At 38.8% G+C, this 15,980-nt stretch overlaps 1 protein-coding gene across 15 annotated transcripts in view; it reads right to left on the reverse strand.

The window, feature by feature from the left end:
- The window catches only part of LOC108135750 (dystrophin), a 165,673-nt gene that overhangs the window by 114,320 nt on the left and 35,373 nt on the right, over positions 1–15,980 (reverse strand). For 10 of the 15 annotated variants that reach the window (XM_041709560.1, XM_041709570.1, XM_041709559.1 and 7 more), the window contains 3 exons: positions 13,932–14,095; positions 13,747–13,852; positions 281–349 (listed from right to left, as the gene is read on the reverse strand). In XM_041709560.1, coding sequence (XP_041565494.1) covers positions 281–349; positions 13,747–13,852; positions 13,932–14,095 — 339 coding nt within the window. The remainder of the gene's footprint in view (positions 1–280; positions 350–13,746; positions 13,853–13,931; positions 14,096–15,980) is intronic. The other 5 variants (XM_041709561.1, XM_041709566.1, XM_041709565.1 and 2 more) reach the window with 1 other exon arrangement.

Consider the following 15,980-nt stretch of genomic DNA (forward strand, 5'->3'; position numbering starts at 1 on the left):
ATTCACTTGCTGTCTGGTTAGTTAACGTTAAATAAAACCATATTAAATGTCAATAAGTAAACAAAGATTAGCCAGAGATTGTCGCCTTTCTGTTTGGTTTATTGCCCAACCATGCAATTTAGTAGGAATAACAACTTTCGTTAGCAATTTGCTTTGCCAGCTCGGCTTCGGCTTCGGGTTCGTGTGTGTGCTGTTATGGGTTAAGCTTGAGCCCTGTGCGGGAGGCAGGTTGGGGTTAAGTTACAACACAAACACACTATCTATCCTTCGGTGTGGTTACCTTTCAGACAGCAACGCATATAATCTAAGTCCGCTGAACAGTGCGGTGCTAGGGAAAACTGTTTCAGCTCTACAAAGTCCAAAATCAAGAAGAAACAGAAATGTTAAACCAAAAAATATACAAAAAATAGTAGATTCTTAAAGAATTTATGAGTTTTGTTAAAACACAAACTCAATAAATATGAAGAATATATAAAATTACTAAAATTTATTAGTTGTAGTGTTGTAGGAAAAATTTACATTTCCAAGTGACTTTTATCAACATAAAGAAGTAAGTCGCCGTGACGTACAAATAAGTTTAAATTTTAGTAAAAAAAAAACAAAAATCTTATATAATCATTTTTTTTTTATTAAAAATATAATTTTAGGTTCTTCAAATTTTTGACTATTTACATAAAAATATTTATTTTTATTGAAGAAAATATAAAAAATTTAAATCAAATTGTTATTGTAAAACTTAAAATGATTACGGTCCTTGAACGAAACATTAAGTTTTTTTTACAAAATCTAAGATGATTTATTTAACTATAACAAAACAACATCTTTAAAATTTTTATAGGGTTTGAGTAAATTTGAGAATTGAGACTACCGAAGCAATTAAAATAATTTCTATTATAAGGTTGGTTTTAAAAAGCTTAATTAAAATAAGAAGAGGTTTCCAAAGCTTGTCATTCGGTTGAAATTATTAGATTTTTGGGACACAATTGATTGAGACAAGATGTAAGAGGTCATTTCGGAAACCTTACCCTGAATGCCACCGGCCGAATTCTGTGTGAGCTGGGTCTCGTCGTGCGACGACCGCCTGCGCATGCGCAGCTCCTCCCGCGACAATGCCCCGCTGCCGGCGGCCACTTGAGCGGCGGCAGCTGCAGCGGCCGCAGCAGCAGCGGCGGCAGCTGCGGCCCTCGACTGCGCCTGGTGTTGCAACAAAGCGGCGGCGGCCGCCGAGCCCGGCGATTGCCCCATGTTGTGAACCACCTGTGGCGGTATGTTGCCCAGCAGTTGCTGGCGGATCTGCTCGCGGAATTCGCTGCTTAGCGGCATTGGTGGTTGCTGCGCACCGGAAGTTGCTGAATTTGCCACCACATTTCCGGGGACTGCATTTCCACCTCCACCACCACCGCCACCAGTACCAGCAGCAGCGGCGGCGGCCACGGCATTTAAATTATTCTGAAAACGATGGCGACTATACTGCAGTTCCAGGGGCAAATTCCGATCCAGGGAACGCATGTGGTGCTCTATGGTGGAGCGCATGGATTGCTCCACCTGCGAATTCGAGCTCGAATTCGAGGAGGAATTGTTGAGCAGGGATTGCTGCTGGGCCTGGGCCCTGAGTTGTTTCAATTCCTCGAGGGATTGTCGCGAATCACCAGCCCTGCCCTCATCCAGGGATAGGTTTCTCTCGTAGTTGGCCGTTCTTAGATTCACCGAGCCACCGCCCAAATGTCGAGTGCCCGCCGCTAGACTAGCCTTGAAACTCAAATCGAAATTGTTTTGCACGGCGGCCTCCATGTTCCTTAGATTCATTTGCTCCTGCATGGCCCGCTCCATGTTGCGCAGGCCACTTTCAATTCCCCGCAGTGCATCTTCCGATCCGAACTCCTCCGTGGGCGAGGCTATCGATCTATGGTTGATTTTCTTCGCCTCACTGGCTCTTGTGGGCGCCGGCGAGGGCACGGGATTAAGGCCATTCTTGGAACTCTGTTCGCTGAGGGCCGCCACGGCGGATTGGAGGACCAGTGGCGGCGGTGGGGGTGGCATTTCAAAGGGGTTCGAACACCGCCGGGCGGCCATCCCCTCGGCGGAGAGGGTTGAATGCTTTTCGGGTGGCGGCGGTGGTTTGTCCTTGAACTTCATGCCCGCCAGAGGGGAGTTTTGTGCTGAATTTTGAGCGGAATTTTGCGTTGATGCGGGTTTTCTGGGCAGCGGCGGAGGTTGCCTCATGGGTGGCGGTAATCCTGGCACCACCATTGCCTGACCATCGGGAATACTCTTCAGACTGTGTCGCTTGGGCGGTATTTCCGGTGGTGCCGCTCGATCGCTGGCGCCCCTGGCGGGAATCGCCGGCACCGGACGACTCTGGGTGGGCGGCAAGGGGGCGGGGCACCGCTTTTGTGGGTCGGCAGTGTATTAACCATATGCTGCTCCTGCGATCCCTGTTTCCGCAGCAATTGCTGACCTCTAAGTGCCGCCTGGGCCGCCAATTCCGAGTTGATGCGAGGTATCTCAGGTGCGAGTTTTGGTCCGGGTGCGCCCGAATCATCGCCACCCAAAGTGGGTGGGATAGGAGGCGGTGGTTTGGCAGCCATCTCAGTTCTTCACTCCTCTCTGCTGTCTTGTGCGTTTTACTGGATTTTCCGGGATTTTTATTTTGAAATATGTATGCGTTTGCAGGCGTTTAACACTTCACTTGATTTGCATTCTCACGCGCCGCATTATGTGCGTTTGATATGTTCGATTTCACTCAATTTGAGTTGAAATAAATGTATAAAAAAGTGTATAAAAAAGCGGTACTGTTGACATTGGCAAAATGTTGATTGTTAATGGTAAACATAAGCTCCACCTTTCTCTCTCTCTTTCTATTTCTCTCTCGCTCTCTCTCTATTCTGGATTTGGGTTTGTTTATAAAACGTGCCGGAAACTTAACCCTACCACCGACCGCAAGCAAATACTCAAAAGAGCAAAACAAACAGAAGAGAGTGCGAAAAATGCTCTTAGATTCTCACTCTCTCTATTGCTTTCTATCCAACTTTATTTTTCCCCCGCAAACACGCACACATTCACTTCATTTTCACCACACTTTGCGTCTTTAACTGCGCCGGCTGGCTCTCGTTGCATACTTTTTGGCGCTGTCTGCTTTACCGACTCATTCGCTCGGTACAGTGCAAACTAGCTAAGTGGGAAACTTATACGCTATTATCTGTAACTTCTTCTTACAGTATTTTAACACAATTTTTTGTTGGTTGGTGTATTTTAATTATTTGTTACACCCGTTGTGCCTGTATTATGATTTTGTTTATTAACTTATATGTTTTTATATATTTAATATGTTATATTAATTTTCTTTAGAATATCTCAGAAAACAAAATTCTTTGATTTTAGGAAAAAATTATATTAAATTTTAGCCTTTCATACGAAATTTAGTAAAAAACATGACCTAAAACGACTCTTAAACGACTCACTGCCTTAAATTCTCAAAGTTACTAAAATTAAGGAAATTTTTCAAAAAATCAGAGAATTTGTTTACTAAGTGTAGAAAAACTCATTTTTTTCCAAAAATATAAATATATATATAAATAAAAGATTTCCAACGTTGAGAAAAAGAAATAGAAACTTGACTTATTCATAAAGATGTAAAATATAAATGGCAAAAACTTCTTTGAATATTTTTTCAAACCGACATCTTAGCTAGTTTCTACTGTTCTGTTCTGGACAGGCTGTTCTGCATACAAAATCAGTGGGCAACTGGCAATGTTTTTACGCACTACGAAGTCGGTCCTGCTGCTGCATTTAACTTTTGGCACCTGCAACAACGAAAACCCAGACATGTAGTGCGCTTTATTGTGACCCCGGCTCCACCAAAATCCTTCTTTGCCAGTCACTTCCTTGGTGGCAGGTGCATTTAACTTCTGCCACAGACACAGACACAGACACAAACACAGACGCTGGCACACCAGCAAAGAAGTGCAGACAACAATGTCGGGACGATGGCCATTTGGCTTACAGCGCATTTCAGTTTCCACTTGTGATTCTTTTGTTGCCCGTGTGCCACTGTTGCATACTCTCAGCTCAACTACTGCCTGTCATTGCAGCAGTGGCAGCAGTGGCAGAAGGACTAAAAACTATTATCCCGACGACCCCTTCTGGCAACTGAGGATCCTGAGTCCTTCCTTCCTTCCGCCACCGACTCGACTCACAGTTAATAGCTTTCTCGCTGTAATTTTTACGGCCGCGCCTGCCGGCTTCTTGATTATGCAGCCGTCACCAGGATCTATTTAATTTATGACAAAAGTTGATTATTTAAAACTTCACTGCCAGCTGGAGAAAGTTTCGCTGCTCCATTTTTCGACTGCCTCACAATTGCACTCAATTAGCTGTAGGTTTTGCAGAAAGTTATGCAAAGCGGATTAGCGGACACTAATATGACAACTAATGAAAAAGGATTGTCAAAAGTTCTAGCAGATATGTCCAAAAAGTAAATAAAATATATTAACTATCAAACATTAAATGAAGTTTATCCTCAGTGTTTTAGTTTTTAAATCGTTGACAAATAAAATAGAATGATTATTTCATAAAATGATCAATAACTTCTAATTTGAAATGTGTATAGACAAACATAAAATGGTATAGATATATTGTAGCCCTACGTAATGAGAAAAAAGTGATTATTCAAAGCTTCACTCGTCAGTAGTACTCTAATGGTTATTTGATATGCCCATGTCAACAACCTTCCATTCGTCAATTGCAAACAAAACTGATGAATTAGGTATGTATTATTCGTCAAATTTCCAGCACTTATCGACAATATGTTCCACATTCGACCGACCACTGAATTGATTACCCCAATCACAAATGCGTTTGGCCGGCCTCTCACAAATAAGCTTCAATAAATTCAATACTCATTTTCGTTGGCTTTTCTATTTCCTCGCTATCCATAATAACACAATAATGTCCTCGATAATGAGAGCAATTTTTCCACGACACTCGATTGACACATCCATTGTTCTAGGCCCTACCAATCATTAATCATATTTACCCCTCGGCAAGTGGCTTATTCTCTAAGAGAATTCCGACAATTTCTCATTTTAAGTTTTCAACTGGGACTAGGAAACAAAATTTGCTTATAAATAGCCAGAAAGCATGCTATACGCTGAAGCTTCCAACTTTGCGATGGGGAGGTGTGGCTGGAAAATGGGGGGGGGGGCAGGGATTGTTGGGGGTAGATAGATAAACTATTTTTATACAAGACACGTTTTCTGCGATGAGATGCGGGCGGCATAAAGGCGATGTACAGGCGAATGAAATGTTTTGCTGCTCCGCCTAAAAGTATGCAATCAAGTCAAATAACTTGAGTTGTGGGTTCCGTCAAAATGTTTGTTGTTGAATATGTATTATTGTCGAGGTTGTTGTTTTAGTTATTGTGGTTAAATTTTTAGCTGTTGCTGACTTAGTTTTTCGAGTACACAAGAAAAAACAATCCAGTTTGGTTTTTTTTTGTCGTGCATTCTCATAGAAAAGTTATCAAATATTTTCCATTTCAAATGATATCAATGAAATAATATTTTAAATTAATTGTAAAACTTTATCTTAATAGTTTTTTGTGAGATTTGACACCAAATCTAAGATCATTTTTTCTGTGTAGTTGTTGCTTTGGTTATTGTAGTAGTTTATTTGTTGTTTTTTGTTGAAGTTGTTATTTTTGACATTTGAGTGAACGCCAAGCTTCCTTGTTTTTTTTGTACGCTTTCATTCGTTTCTTTTCGCAAACGCTGCTGTTTTTGTGCTTCCCATGGAGTGGACTCCAATGAATTCCTAGACGCACACACGTACACTCACTCAAGCACACTCGTACATACACATACCTATTCACATTCGCACGCCTTAAGTTATGCTTCAATTTTTTTCCGCTGCTCTTCAGCTTCGTTCCGTGTAATTTATCGAAACACATTCATTTCTCGCCATGATGTGAGCAACAACAGCAAGAACAACAACCACAGCCATCAAAAACACGCCCACTTTATTTAGCCAGTTTCTGTTGTTGGATGTTGTCTGCTTTTTGCTTCGCATGAAGTTGGTTTATTGAAAATTTATATGCAAATTGAGCATGTACTTCTTTTTTGGTCTGCCCTGTTTGATTATTCATTTGTAATGGCATTTTATATTTTTCTATAATTAATTTCTTTAAATTTATTATGGGTCTATTAAGCGCTTTTCGAAATTCATATCAGAGTTTAATGGCGTTGTGGATTATACTTGTTTATGCGGGATAAATTACTGCTTGAATATATTAAACGGGAATTCAAAAGTATTTGTGAAAGTAGCTAATGACACAAATTAAATCCAATGAATGAAATCATGTTTCTAAGAGAATTAATAGGTGTACATTTTAATATTTAAAACAATAAATTATCAGTGGGCTGTTTGAATTATTGATAGCGAGACTAGTAAAACGATTTTGTAAAATACATTTTGCTTGGCTACTACTCTACTTTTGAAGCAGATGAGATCCCTAATAAGTTAAAAAACTTATTTATAAACGCTTTTATCGAATTGGCCCATTTATTATGCCGAATAATTTAACTTGTTTTCATAAGGAAATAGAAATTTTCTTTATTTAGCTTGCAAAATTTACATTGCTTTCTTTACTATTTATTTATTTTTCTCTGGTCGCTTCCTCCATTTTTTTGTTGAACAACATTTTGCGGCTTTTTGCCACCCTCACGTTTATTGATTTACAAATACGGCGGAGAGAGAGTGAGACGGGTAGCGTGAGTGAGAGAGAGAGAGAGAAAGGGGAGCAGGGCAGGGCAATAAGCCGCCGCAGACACAAAACTTTAAATGCCGTTTTGTGGTTTGACTTTGCTTGGCTTTTGGCTTGTTTAGCACCACTAAAAAACTTCACCGCACACACACTATTAGTTCTCTAATTGAGATAAATAAATTTCTTGTTAAATTTACAAATTTGTTTGGGCAGTATAATTCTTTTTTGTCGGAGACTTTTACGCGACGCGCACGGTGCAGAGAAAGCGTGAATGGCTCTACGGGATTTATTTGGAAATGGAAATGGATTTGGATATGGAGGAGTTTCACAACCGTTTGTACGCAGTCAGAGCCAACGAATGTCCTGGCTGGCTGTTCCCAAAACTGCGGACCCCAAAGGCGGACAAAGAGCCAAATAGGGGAGAGAGAAAGAGCGAGAGAGAGAGAGAGAGAGAGAGCGAAAGTCACGGCGTAATTTCAACACGGAACCGCTTTTTTACCGCTCTCCAAGAGCGGCAAGTCAGCAGACCAGCAACCCCCAAATGGGTAAACAAAAGGTGAGTGGCAAAAAAGGGGAGCGTCCGGGTGCGGGGGTGGCGGAGTTGACGGTCTGATAGAGCAACCCCAAAGCAAGTTAACTAGCAATGCACTGGGAAAAATTTGGTTTTGAAGTTAAGTATACAGAACCAAACTATAAAGCCAATGCGTCGTAGCTTAAACAAATTGCAACATTGCAATTTAACAAGGTCCTATGTGTTTGTCTTTTACAATGAATACCAATTACCAAAATTTCTAAAGTCTATTTTAATTTTTTAAATTTTACAGAAAAGCTTTCAATAGTATAATAAATATCTTTAAAAGTCTTACTTTTTGTTAGGCAAAGTTGTTTAAAAAATATAAAAAATATAATATAAAAGTTGTTTAAAAAAATATAAAAAAAATATAAAAATGATCATGACTTAAGAATGTTCCTCTCAGAAACCTTTAGTGATTTAAAATCAAACTTATCATCTTCACTTCCTAATAATAGGAACAGAAGGATTTACAAATTTCTATTTTAATCGAAAAAAAAGCTGGTAAAAAAACCAATGTTTTAAGAAATAATCTTTATATATTTTAATAATACATATTAGCCACTGAAGATTTAAGTCATCTAAATATTTTATGATGCAATCCAAAATGAATTCATTATTTTCGTTTGTAACCTCTAGTAATGTTGAATCACAGTGCACTGTTTGTAATTTATTTTCAAGATACTCTTTTTAAAACAGAACTTTTAGTTTTTTTATGTTTAAAAAAAAGTGTCTTGCAAATAAACTACAAACAGTGTTTAAGTATAAGTATTGATTCAATACTTAATAATATAACCTATACCGAAAACTCTAAACCTGTAGTCTAAGGACTTATTTTTAAACAACAAATTTTATTTTCATACTTTTTAGCTATTTCTTAATTCCTAATTTTGAAGAAAAATTTTTCATAGCCAAAAGTTCAAAATTCATGTAATTATAGTTTAGTTTCTATAATATTTTTTTTTGTGGATTTCAGCAATGCAAATACTTTGAAATAAAACTTCAGCTGATAATTCGCCCAGTGCACACACCCACCACCCAGTGGGACTCTCTTAAGCAAACTTTCTCCCCATTTCTCCAATGTTCTCTGTGTATGGAGTTCACCGGCATTCCGTCAGATTTCTCCGGCCGCTCTCCGGATCTACTGGCATTTGTTTTGCTAGGGTTCCGTGGGGGAACATGCGCATTGCGATGCGATTTAGCCGGAAGACATTCAACCTTCCTGCCACATGTTGTGCGTACGTCTCTGAACCTTGACAACTGATAAGGATTATTTTTGCACAGGGTTGCAGCAGCACCCTCCGAGCGAAAGAGAAGGCCACAGCCAGGCAGACAGAGACGGGGAGAGAGCAGATTGAGCGGTTCGTTGTGCCATTGATGGAATTTGATGTTTATGTTATTGTGGCCTAAGATGTAGATTTTCCTTTATGGGTTGCGCTGCCAAGAAAAATGCTTAGTGAGCATTGGCCTTAATTAGTTGAGAAAAAATATGAGAGGAAAATGGTGGATGGCAGACGAATGATAAGAAAGCCTTTTATGGGATTGTTGGTCAAGAAACTAGATCAAAGGATGTGAACGACATTCTAAGAAAATACATCTTAAATGCAGATAGGATTTTCAAAAAGACCGATTTCTAAAATAATTTCAAATATTGTTTGTAATTAAATTATTTATTTATAGTTTAAATTTTGTTTAGTTCAAAGTATAACAATTTTTTTCTTTAGTTCCCTACTATCTCTTTATTAAAAAAAAAACCTTGTAGAAGACAAGTAAATATTCATGAATTGTTTTATAAATGTAAATTCCTTGCGGCATAAAAGAGGTTGAAGAGGCCTCAACTTCATTGTTATGACCTAAGCGAGACGACGAGTGCAACCTTTTTAATGAATTTAATTAAAATTCATTAGACAACGAAAATTTCTAAGGACATTTCGGTCATATGAGATGCCCAGAGACAAAAAACACAGACAGCGAGAGACCAGGAACAGGACACGTAGTCAGTGTTAGCCCAGGACAATTTGCGTAATGAGTGAGTGCATGGGGTCCGCACCTTTTCTCCCCTTCTGCATCCCTTATGTCTTCCATTTTGCAGCAGAGAACTGGAATTTTATTTTTCTGCAGTTGAAAGAGGAGCACACAACTTGGCTTGGGCCCAAGGGAAGTCTGGCTAAGATATTTCAGGACACCCAAAGGCATTCTGTGTGACACAACCACGCACAAACAAACAATAGCACACACGCAACCTAACAGGGTTTTAAAAAGTTTTCCCAGAAGCACCTATAACCTTATAACCTGCAATGTTTAGACAAATTTTCCGCATATTTTCTTAGCTCAAATAAAAAATTTGTTCGTGCGCCAAACTATTTTAGCGGAAATTACTTACAGGTCTGAAAAGGCTCAAAAGCCGAAGCTAAAAGTCTAACAGCCATGACAATAATTTTACTTAATGCTTACTTAAATCCCACGGAGAGGGGCTCGTGGCAAAGAGGGTTAACGGGGGCTGCCTTTGTGTCATAAAAGGTCTGAGGTTAAGCAGCCATAGGAGAGACTCTGCTTCACTTCACTTTTTTGAGTAATTAAAAAAAGAAACAAGACGCTGAAATTCGAATTAGGCAAAGCGCGACTTTTTAATACTTTAAATTCAAAAATAGCAAGAAAAGGATGTTATTAAATAACTGATACTAAATTATTTAAAAAGCAATACTTAGGTATAAACATATGGTAAGTAAAATCACTAAAATATGTCTGATCAAAAGTAACTACAAATTTCTACATAGACTTATTTCAAAATTTAGATAAATTAAAATCGGAATCAAAAATATTACGGCTTTTGTATTGGGTTTCTAATTTTGTAGTAGACTTTGAACAATACTGTATGCAAAAAGGAGGCACCATATGCAACCAGTTCTTTATAAAAATAATGAAATTGGCTTTTCCTAGATGTATAAATAGCTTATGATACTCCACAAATTTTTTACTAAAAGAAAAAAATGCCTTTCTTAGATTTTTATTTGCTTAAAATTGTACTTTAGTTTTAAATAAATATTTTACAATAATATGCATTTTACCAAAAACTTAAAAAAATAAAATAAAAGAGCAAACCTCGCTTCACGAATAGTTTCGTGTCACAGCCAACTTAACAAGAAAGAAAACGTTAGTTGCCCTGATCTTAGCCTTTTTAGACGTCAATTTTCTTGTTATATATACAATTTGTTTACCGTACTTTCAGTCCGATAGCTTGATAAACCAGCGCTTTAAAGAAGAGTATCAAAAGCAACGAACTGCTTGAAAGCGCAGACACATGCCAGGAAGCTATGCCAAACCATTGAAAAGAAAGCGCCCGACTGAGGGAAAGAACCAACTTTAGATAAAGAAGGGGGGGTTTTTTGCGATGCGACGGAAGGGGTTGGACTGCCTTTTCGGGGAGGTAAGGCCTATTAAAGCGTGTAATGGCGTGAAGCGGGCGTGTGCAGCGCCAAAACACAAGAAAAGGGGGTGGTGGTGGTGGTTGGTAGTAGAGTTGAAGGCGTTTGCAAGGCGAAAGGCTGCAATTAAAGGCAATTTGGGTGCCAAAAGGGGGGATAAAGTGGGTGTAAGGCCACTGAGCTAGTGCTTGGCCAACTGAGTGCGTTGTCCTTTCAGATAATATGCTCGCTGTGAGTTGTTGATGTTGTTGGTGTGGCTGTTGTGAGTGTAGTTGTTGTTGCTGCTGTCGCTTGTTGGCCAAGTTGCAGCAACAGCCGTTGCACTGAAATTGCATGTCAAAGACAGATTTACGAGCCAACCTCAACCCACACACAAAAACACACACAAACCCTCGCCGTGTGGGTTGGTATTTTATTTATGATAAGGACTTTGGGGTCATTTGGGTCGGCGAAAAGTTTGTGCGACTTCAGAGCAAAAAAAAAATAGAGGCAGGAGTAGCGAATAAAAAAGGTGCAGCCAGTCGAAGAAATAGGGAATGGGAAACCAGCAAACGAGATAATGAATAATGGTTTAATTAAGGTTCACTCTACAAAATACGTAATTAATTGGAGCTCTTTGCTTCATTTTCTGCCACTTCTTTACCCTCTCTTCCAGATAATAAACTAGGCCTGGCTACGACCTGTTTTCGTGGAAATCCTAAACTGTTTTTGAAGCAAATTGAAATACAATACCGCGCGGATGGTCATATTTTCTGTTTTGGCTTTTTGCCAACAGTTGATGGCAACCGGTGGGGATTCAAGACTTTTAGAAACTTGAAAATGCTCTATAAATGCAAATAGAAACTAGTGAAGGAAATGTATTACTCCTGCGCATCCTGTAAATAATAGTAAGGATCAATAAAACATGTTTAAATAATAATGGAAAAAATATACTTTGATTTTCGTTGGGCTACGTATAAGTTAATATTAAAAAAGAATTCACAAAACAATATAATTAGCTTTAATAAAAAACCTAAAATAATGAAGACAAAGTTTTAAGATGTATTCAAATTAATCATTATGTACAATAATATTTAGAAATCAGATAAACAAATGCCAAAATTAATTTCATTAGACTTAATTTGCACATGAAAGTTAAGTCTTCATTAAATCCCATGTAATAAATATGTTAAGCTTGACAATTTTTTCTTCGCATACCATTTCCCACAATTTAATAACGTACTTCAAAAAATTAAATAGCAAAATGCAAGCAAAGACATTAAGTATATACAACTGCACAGCGCGCAAAAAGCCAAAGTAGAAAAAAAAAGCATGGTGCAAGCAACTGTGGCATCTCCAATACAAAAGGCCCAAACAGAAGCCTAACTCCACCCCTCTCCCCACACACACACACACAACATATACTCACACTCACAGAAAGAAAAATAAAGCTGAAATGCACGTACAAATAGGCAAGAGATGAGAGAACGTGGCGGACAAGTTACAAATGTTTATGACAAACCAAACATCATAATAATGTGTAACAAGCAGTGCAGGCGACTGCCGCCCACTTCCACACCTCTTGCCAAGCCCAAAGAGCATAAAAATATTTCAGTTAGCATCCGGGCTGGCTGCTTTTCCCATTTTCCCCGCCGTCAAGCTGCCTCTTGTCAATTAAATGTCAACTGGCATAAATGTAGCATGCCGCTTGCTCTCAGCTGCCACATTAAAATTCCGCAGAGAAAAATGAAAATTAAATATAAAGAGAGAGAGCAAATTAAAAATCTCTCCAAAGAGTACTTTTTGCAATGAGTTTTTCACTCTTAGTTCAGTGGCTCGCAAACTGTAGGACTCACCACGACCTGAAAGTATGCAATCATTTGTTTAACAAGCACACAGTCCTCTCTCTTTTGTCCACCGTCTTTGTATTTTTCTGTCCTTTGTATGGGTATTTCTATGCGGGTGTGTGTGTGTGTGTGACATTGTTTTTGGATTGCAACCCAGAACTCGAGGTTCACGGCCCCGTTATGCAAATGTTGATAGTCCCCTTAACCACATTGCCCCCTCTCTCCACCGCCACACTGTCCGCTTCAAAAACATTCCCCTGACTGAGTTAGCAATTTTAAGTGGCCATCCACTGGTGTCTGTTGCTGTTTTCACTACAAAACTCATATGTCTCGCTTCCCGCCTCTCCCTTTTCCCCGCTTCTCCCACTTTTCCATTTTCTCCCCATATCTTTGCATGCATTTTGTCTCGCCCGGCGGAAATTTGTTTGCACCGAAGTGATTTCTGGGTTTGGGGGATTGAAAAGGAAATGGAACCGTGTTTCGCAGCCATCAGCAATCTGCAATCCCCTGGCAGCAGAGACACAACGGCTAACAAGGCCTAATGAAATTTCCATATGCGAGCCAATTTGCTGAACTCTGTCCAAAAATTAATCGAGATTCGAAAGACTATTTGACAAATGCTGCAGCAGTGGGCAAATTAAGTTAGACTAATTAAACGCTCAATCGAGTAAATTAAGTGAGATAAGTGTGGACAAGCCAACTATATAAAACTAAATGCATTTATGACTTATATAAAGTTAGCACCTATGGTGGAAATTTATATAAAAATATAACAAATTTCTAGATTTTTAAAATTTTGTTATATTCCGTTACAATCCTGCGCTCAGAAAACAAAGTTTCTTGATTTTAGCATGCCGTAATTTAGCTTTTCATGAATATTAAGGGCTTACATGATCTTAAATCATGTATAATTAAGGGCTCAACATTAAGGACATGCTTAGTCCGTGAATCCTTTTGCGTTTTCGATCCAAAATATATCAGAAATTTAATCACAATTTTACAATATTTGTACAGCATAGTTTTACGAATAAAAATAAATGTCTTAAAAATATAAATTCCAAAAGTAAAAGCCCCAATATCATATATATCCAAATTATAGATCATAGTAAAAGTCCCCAATACACACTATATTTTCATGGCCCCATAGTTTTCGGCAGGACTCACCTTTCTCCTGCAATTGCTGTCGTTTTACATCGCCTTTGAGCACTTCCGCTGTGTGAACCAATTCGTTGAGCTGTGGCTTTTTCATTTTCAATTCACGCAGTACTTTCTGTGAAGAGAAGGGGAGATATGAGAAATGGCTGAATAGGGGTGTGTGGACCAGGATGGGTGTGTTTTATTCGGCGCACCTCCTGCTTCTCGATGGCCAGTCGCACTGCATCGCCATCGTCGACGAGCACGCTCTGTATCTTGATCATGTTTTGTTCCCAAGTCAGCCAGTCGGAAATTTGCAGCACCGACTTATCGAAGCTGCCGGCCAATGCTCCAGTCCCGCTTGGCTCGTTATTGTATTCTGCAAAACACAAAATGGGACAAATTGAAATGGGTTTTTTAAAAGAGGCGGCGGGGAAAAAGACTTCTTGCTAATTAGCGTGTGCTTTTACCCAGACCCACAGGATTGTGTGTCACTGCCGGTGATAGGCCACTCATTAAACGGCACCAGCTGCGGTTTTGACTTTTCCTGACTGACCACTGCTTGGTGGCGTACTCATCGGGGTCACTGTTGATGCATATTGAATGCGAGACTTTATATTACGCCCCATTTTCATCTATCTATTTTTCTTTCTGACTGCTGTTTGACCCCACTCCACTCCTGACTTTGTTGCACATTTCAGCAAAAGGCAAGTAAATGAAAAACTATTTCAATGAAGCAAAAGTTTCGAGTGTCTTGGATGATGGATGCACAGTGGAGTAAACTTGAGGTATTTGTGACATAAACGTATTTGATACTCTCAATTTTATTCTTTATCTTAAGTTGAATGAAATACATTTTTAAAAATCCATTTTATCAACATTCAGAAACCTTATCAAACTATCATCACGAACTGATGTTAAAGCAATGACATTGAATAACAATGAACTAAGCGGAAAGAATGCAGTGAATAATCATATTATTATTGTAACCCCTCGATAAAAAGTTCGTTCGCCTGGCAATATTTTCTCAGCTTTGCCCTAACTTTCTGCTATTAAATGGCAATTTTCAATTGCAACCCATTCAGAGCAAACCATGGTGCAAATATTTCAAAACTTGAAAAAGCAAAGGGGAAACACTTGAAAAACTTGAGTGAAAAGAGTCGAAAGGAAAATGTAAGGAAAAGCTTAAGTAGGCGCAAAGCAAAGGAAGCGAAAGGAGACTAGGAAAAAGGAGCAGGTAAAAGGATGAGGAGGAGGAGAGGGAGTGGGAGTGGGAGAGGGAGGTCCTCCTGACAGTTATGAAAGTTTCTGCAGGCCTGAGTTTGCCAATAATCCGTGAAAACAAAACCAAAACAAGCTAAAACCGAAAGAGAAGGGACACATTGGGTTTTTTTCATCTTTTTTTCCTGCTTTGGATTGTAGTTTTCCCAGTGTCCCTCGCAGGATTAGGTTGGTCTGCAAGGACAGGGGATTTGGGCGACAAATGCCAAGTCCAAGGAGGACAGCTAAAACTGTAACTGTCCTGGCCACCAACGGGATACAGGACATGGGACGCGGAACGCAAGCCGTGTCAAGTTGAGGCGTCTGAAAGCATTTAGAGTGAGTGAGCGGCTGAATGAATAAGAGTTCCAAGCACACAAGAAGCTGTTAAGCAAATATATACACAGAGAACAATGGACACAAAGAAAGAAAAAAATTATCAATTTAAAAAAATTCAAGCTTTATAAAATATACAAACCAACTTTATTGATAGTTTTGTCTTAAGAGTATTAAATATTTATATGAATAATTTGCAAAGCTAAAAAAGAGTCAATTTATTTTGTACAAAGATTATTTACTGAGAGAGTAAAACGACATCCCAAAAAATTATATTTTTATTGAAATGTGCCACTTAAACTGTAAAATTTGCTTAAAAATTAATTGATTTTACAACTTTACGAAATCTAAATTATAATTCTTTAAAGTATTAATTGTTATTGTGATCAACTTTTCAAATTAGAAATTTTTTGCTAGCTTATATTTTATTTACAAATTTTATTAATCCTTTAAAGAAAACGATTTTTTCAGTGCATATATTTCCTGTTGGAATGGAATAAAAAACAGGAATCCAGAAAGGAATAATAACATCGCTGACAACCACACACATGGTCGGAAAACACGGTGAAGTAGCAGTGGAAACACGTTAAGTGTAAAATTTCTTTTCACTCGTTCTGATGAATGCTCCCGGTAGGCTCCACACACACACACACACAAACGCCTTTGGC

Source organism: Drosophila elegans, unplaced genomic scaffold, assembly GCF_018152505.1.
Source record: "Drosophila elegans isolate 14027-0461.03 unplaced genomic scaffold, ASM1815250v1 contig_476, whole genome shotgun sequence".
Classification (NCBI taxonomy): Eukaryota; Metazoa; Arthropoda; class Insecta; order Diptera; family Drosophilidae; genus Drosophila; species Drosophila elegans.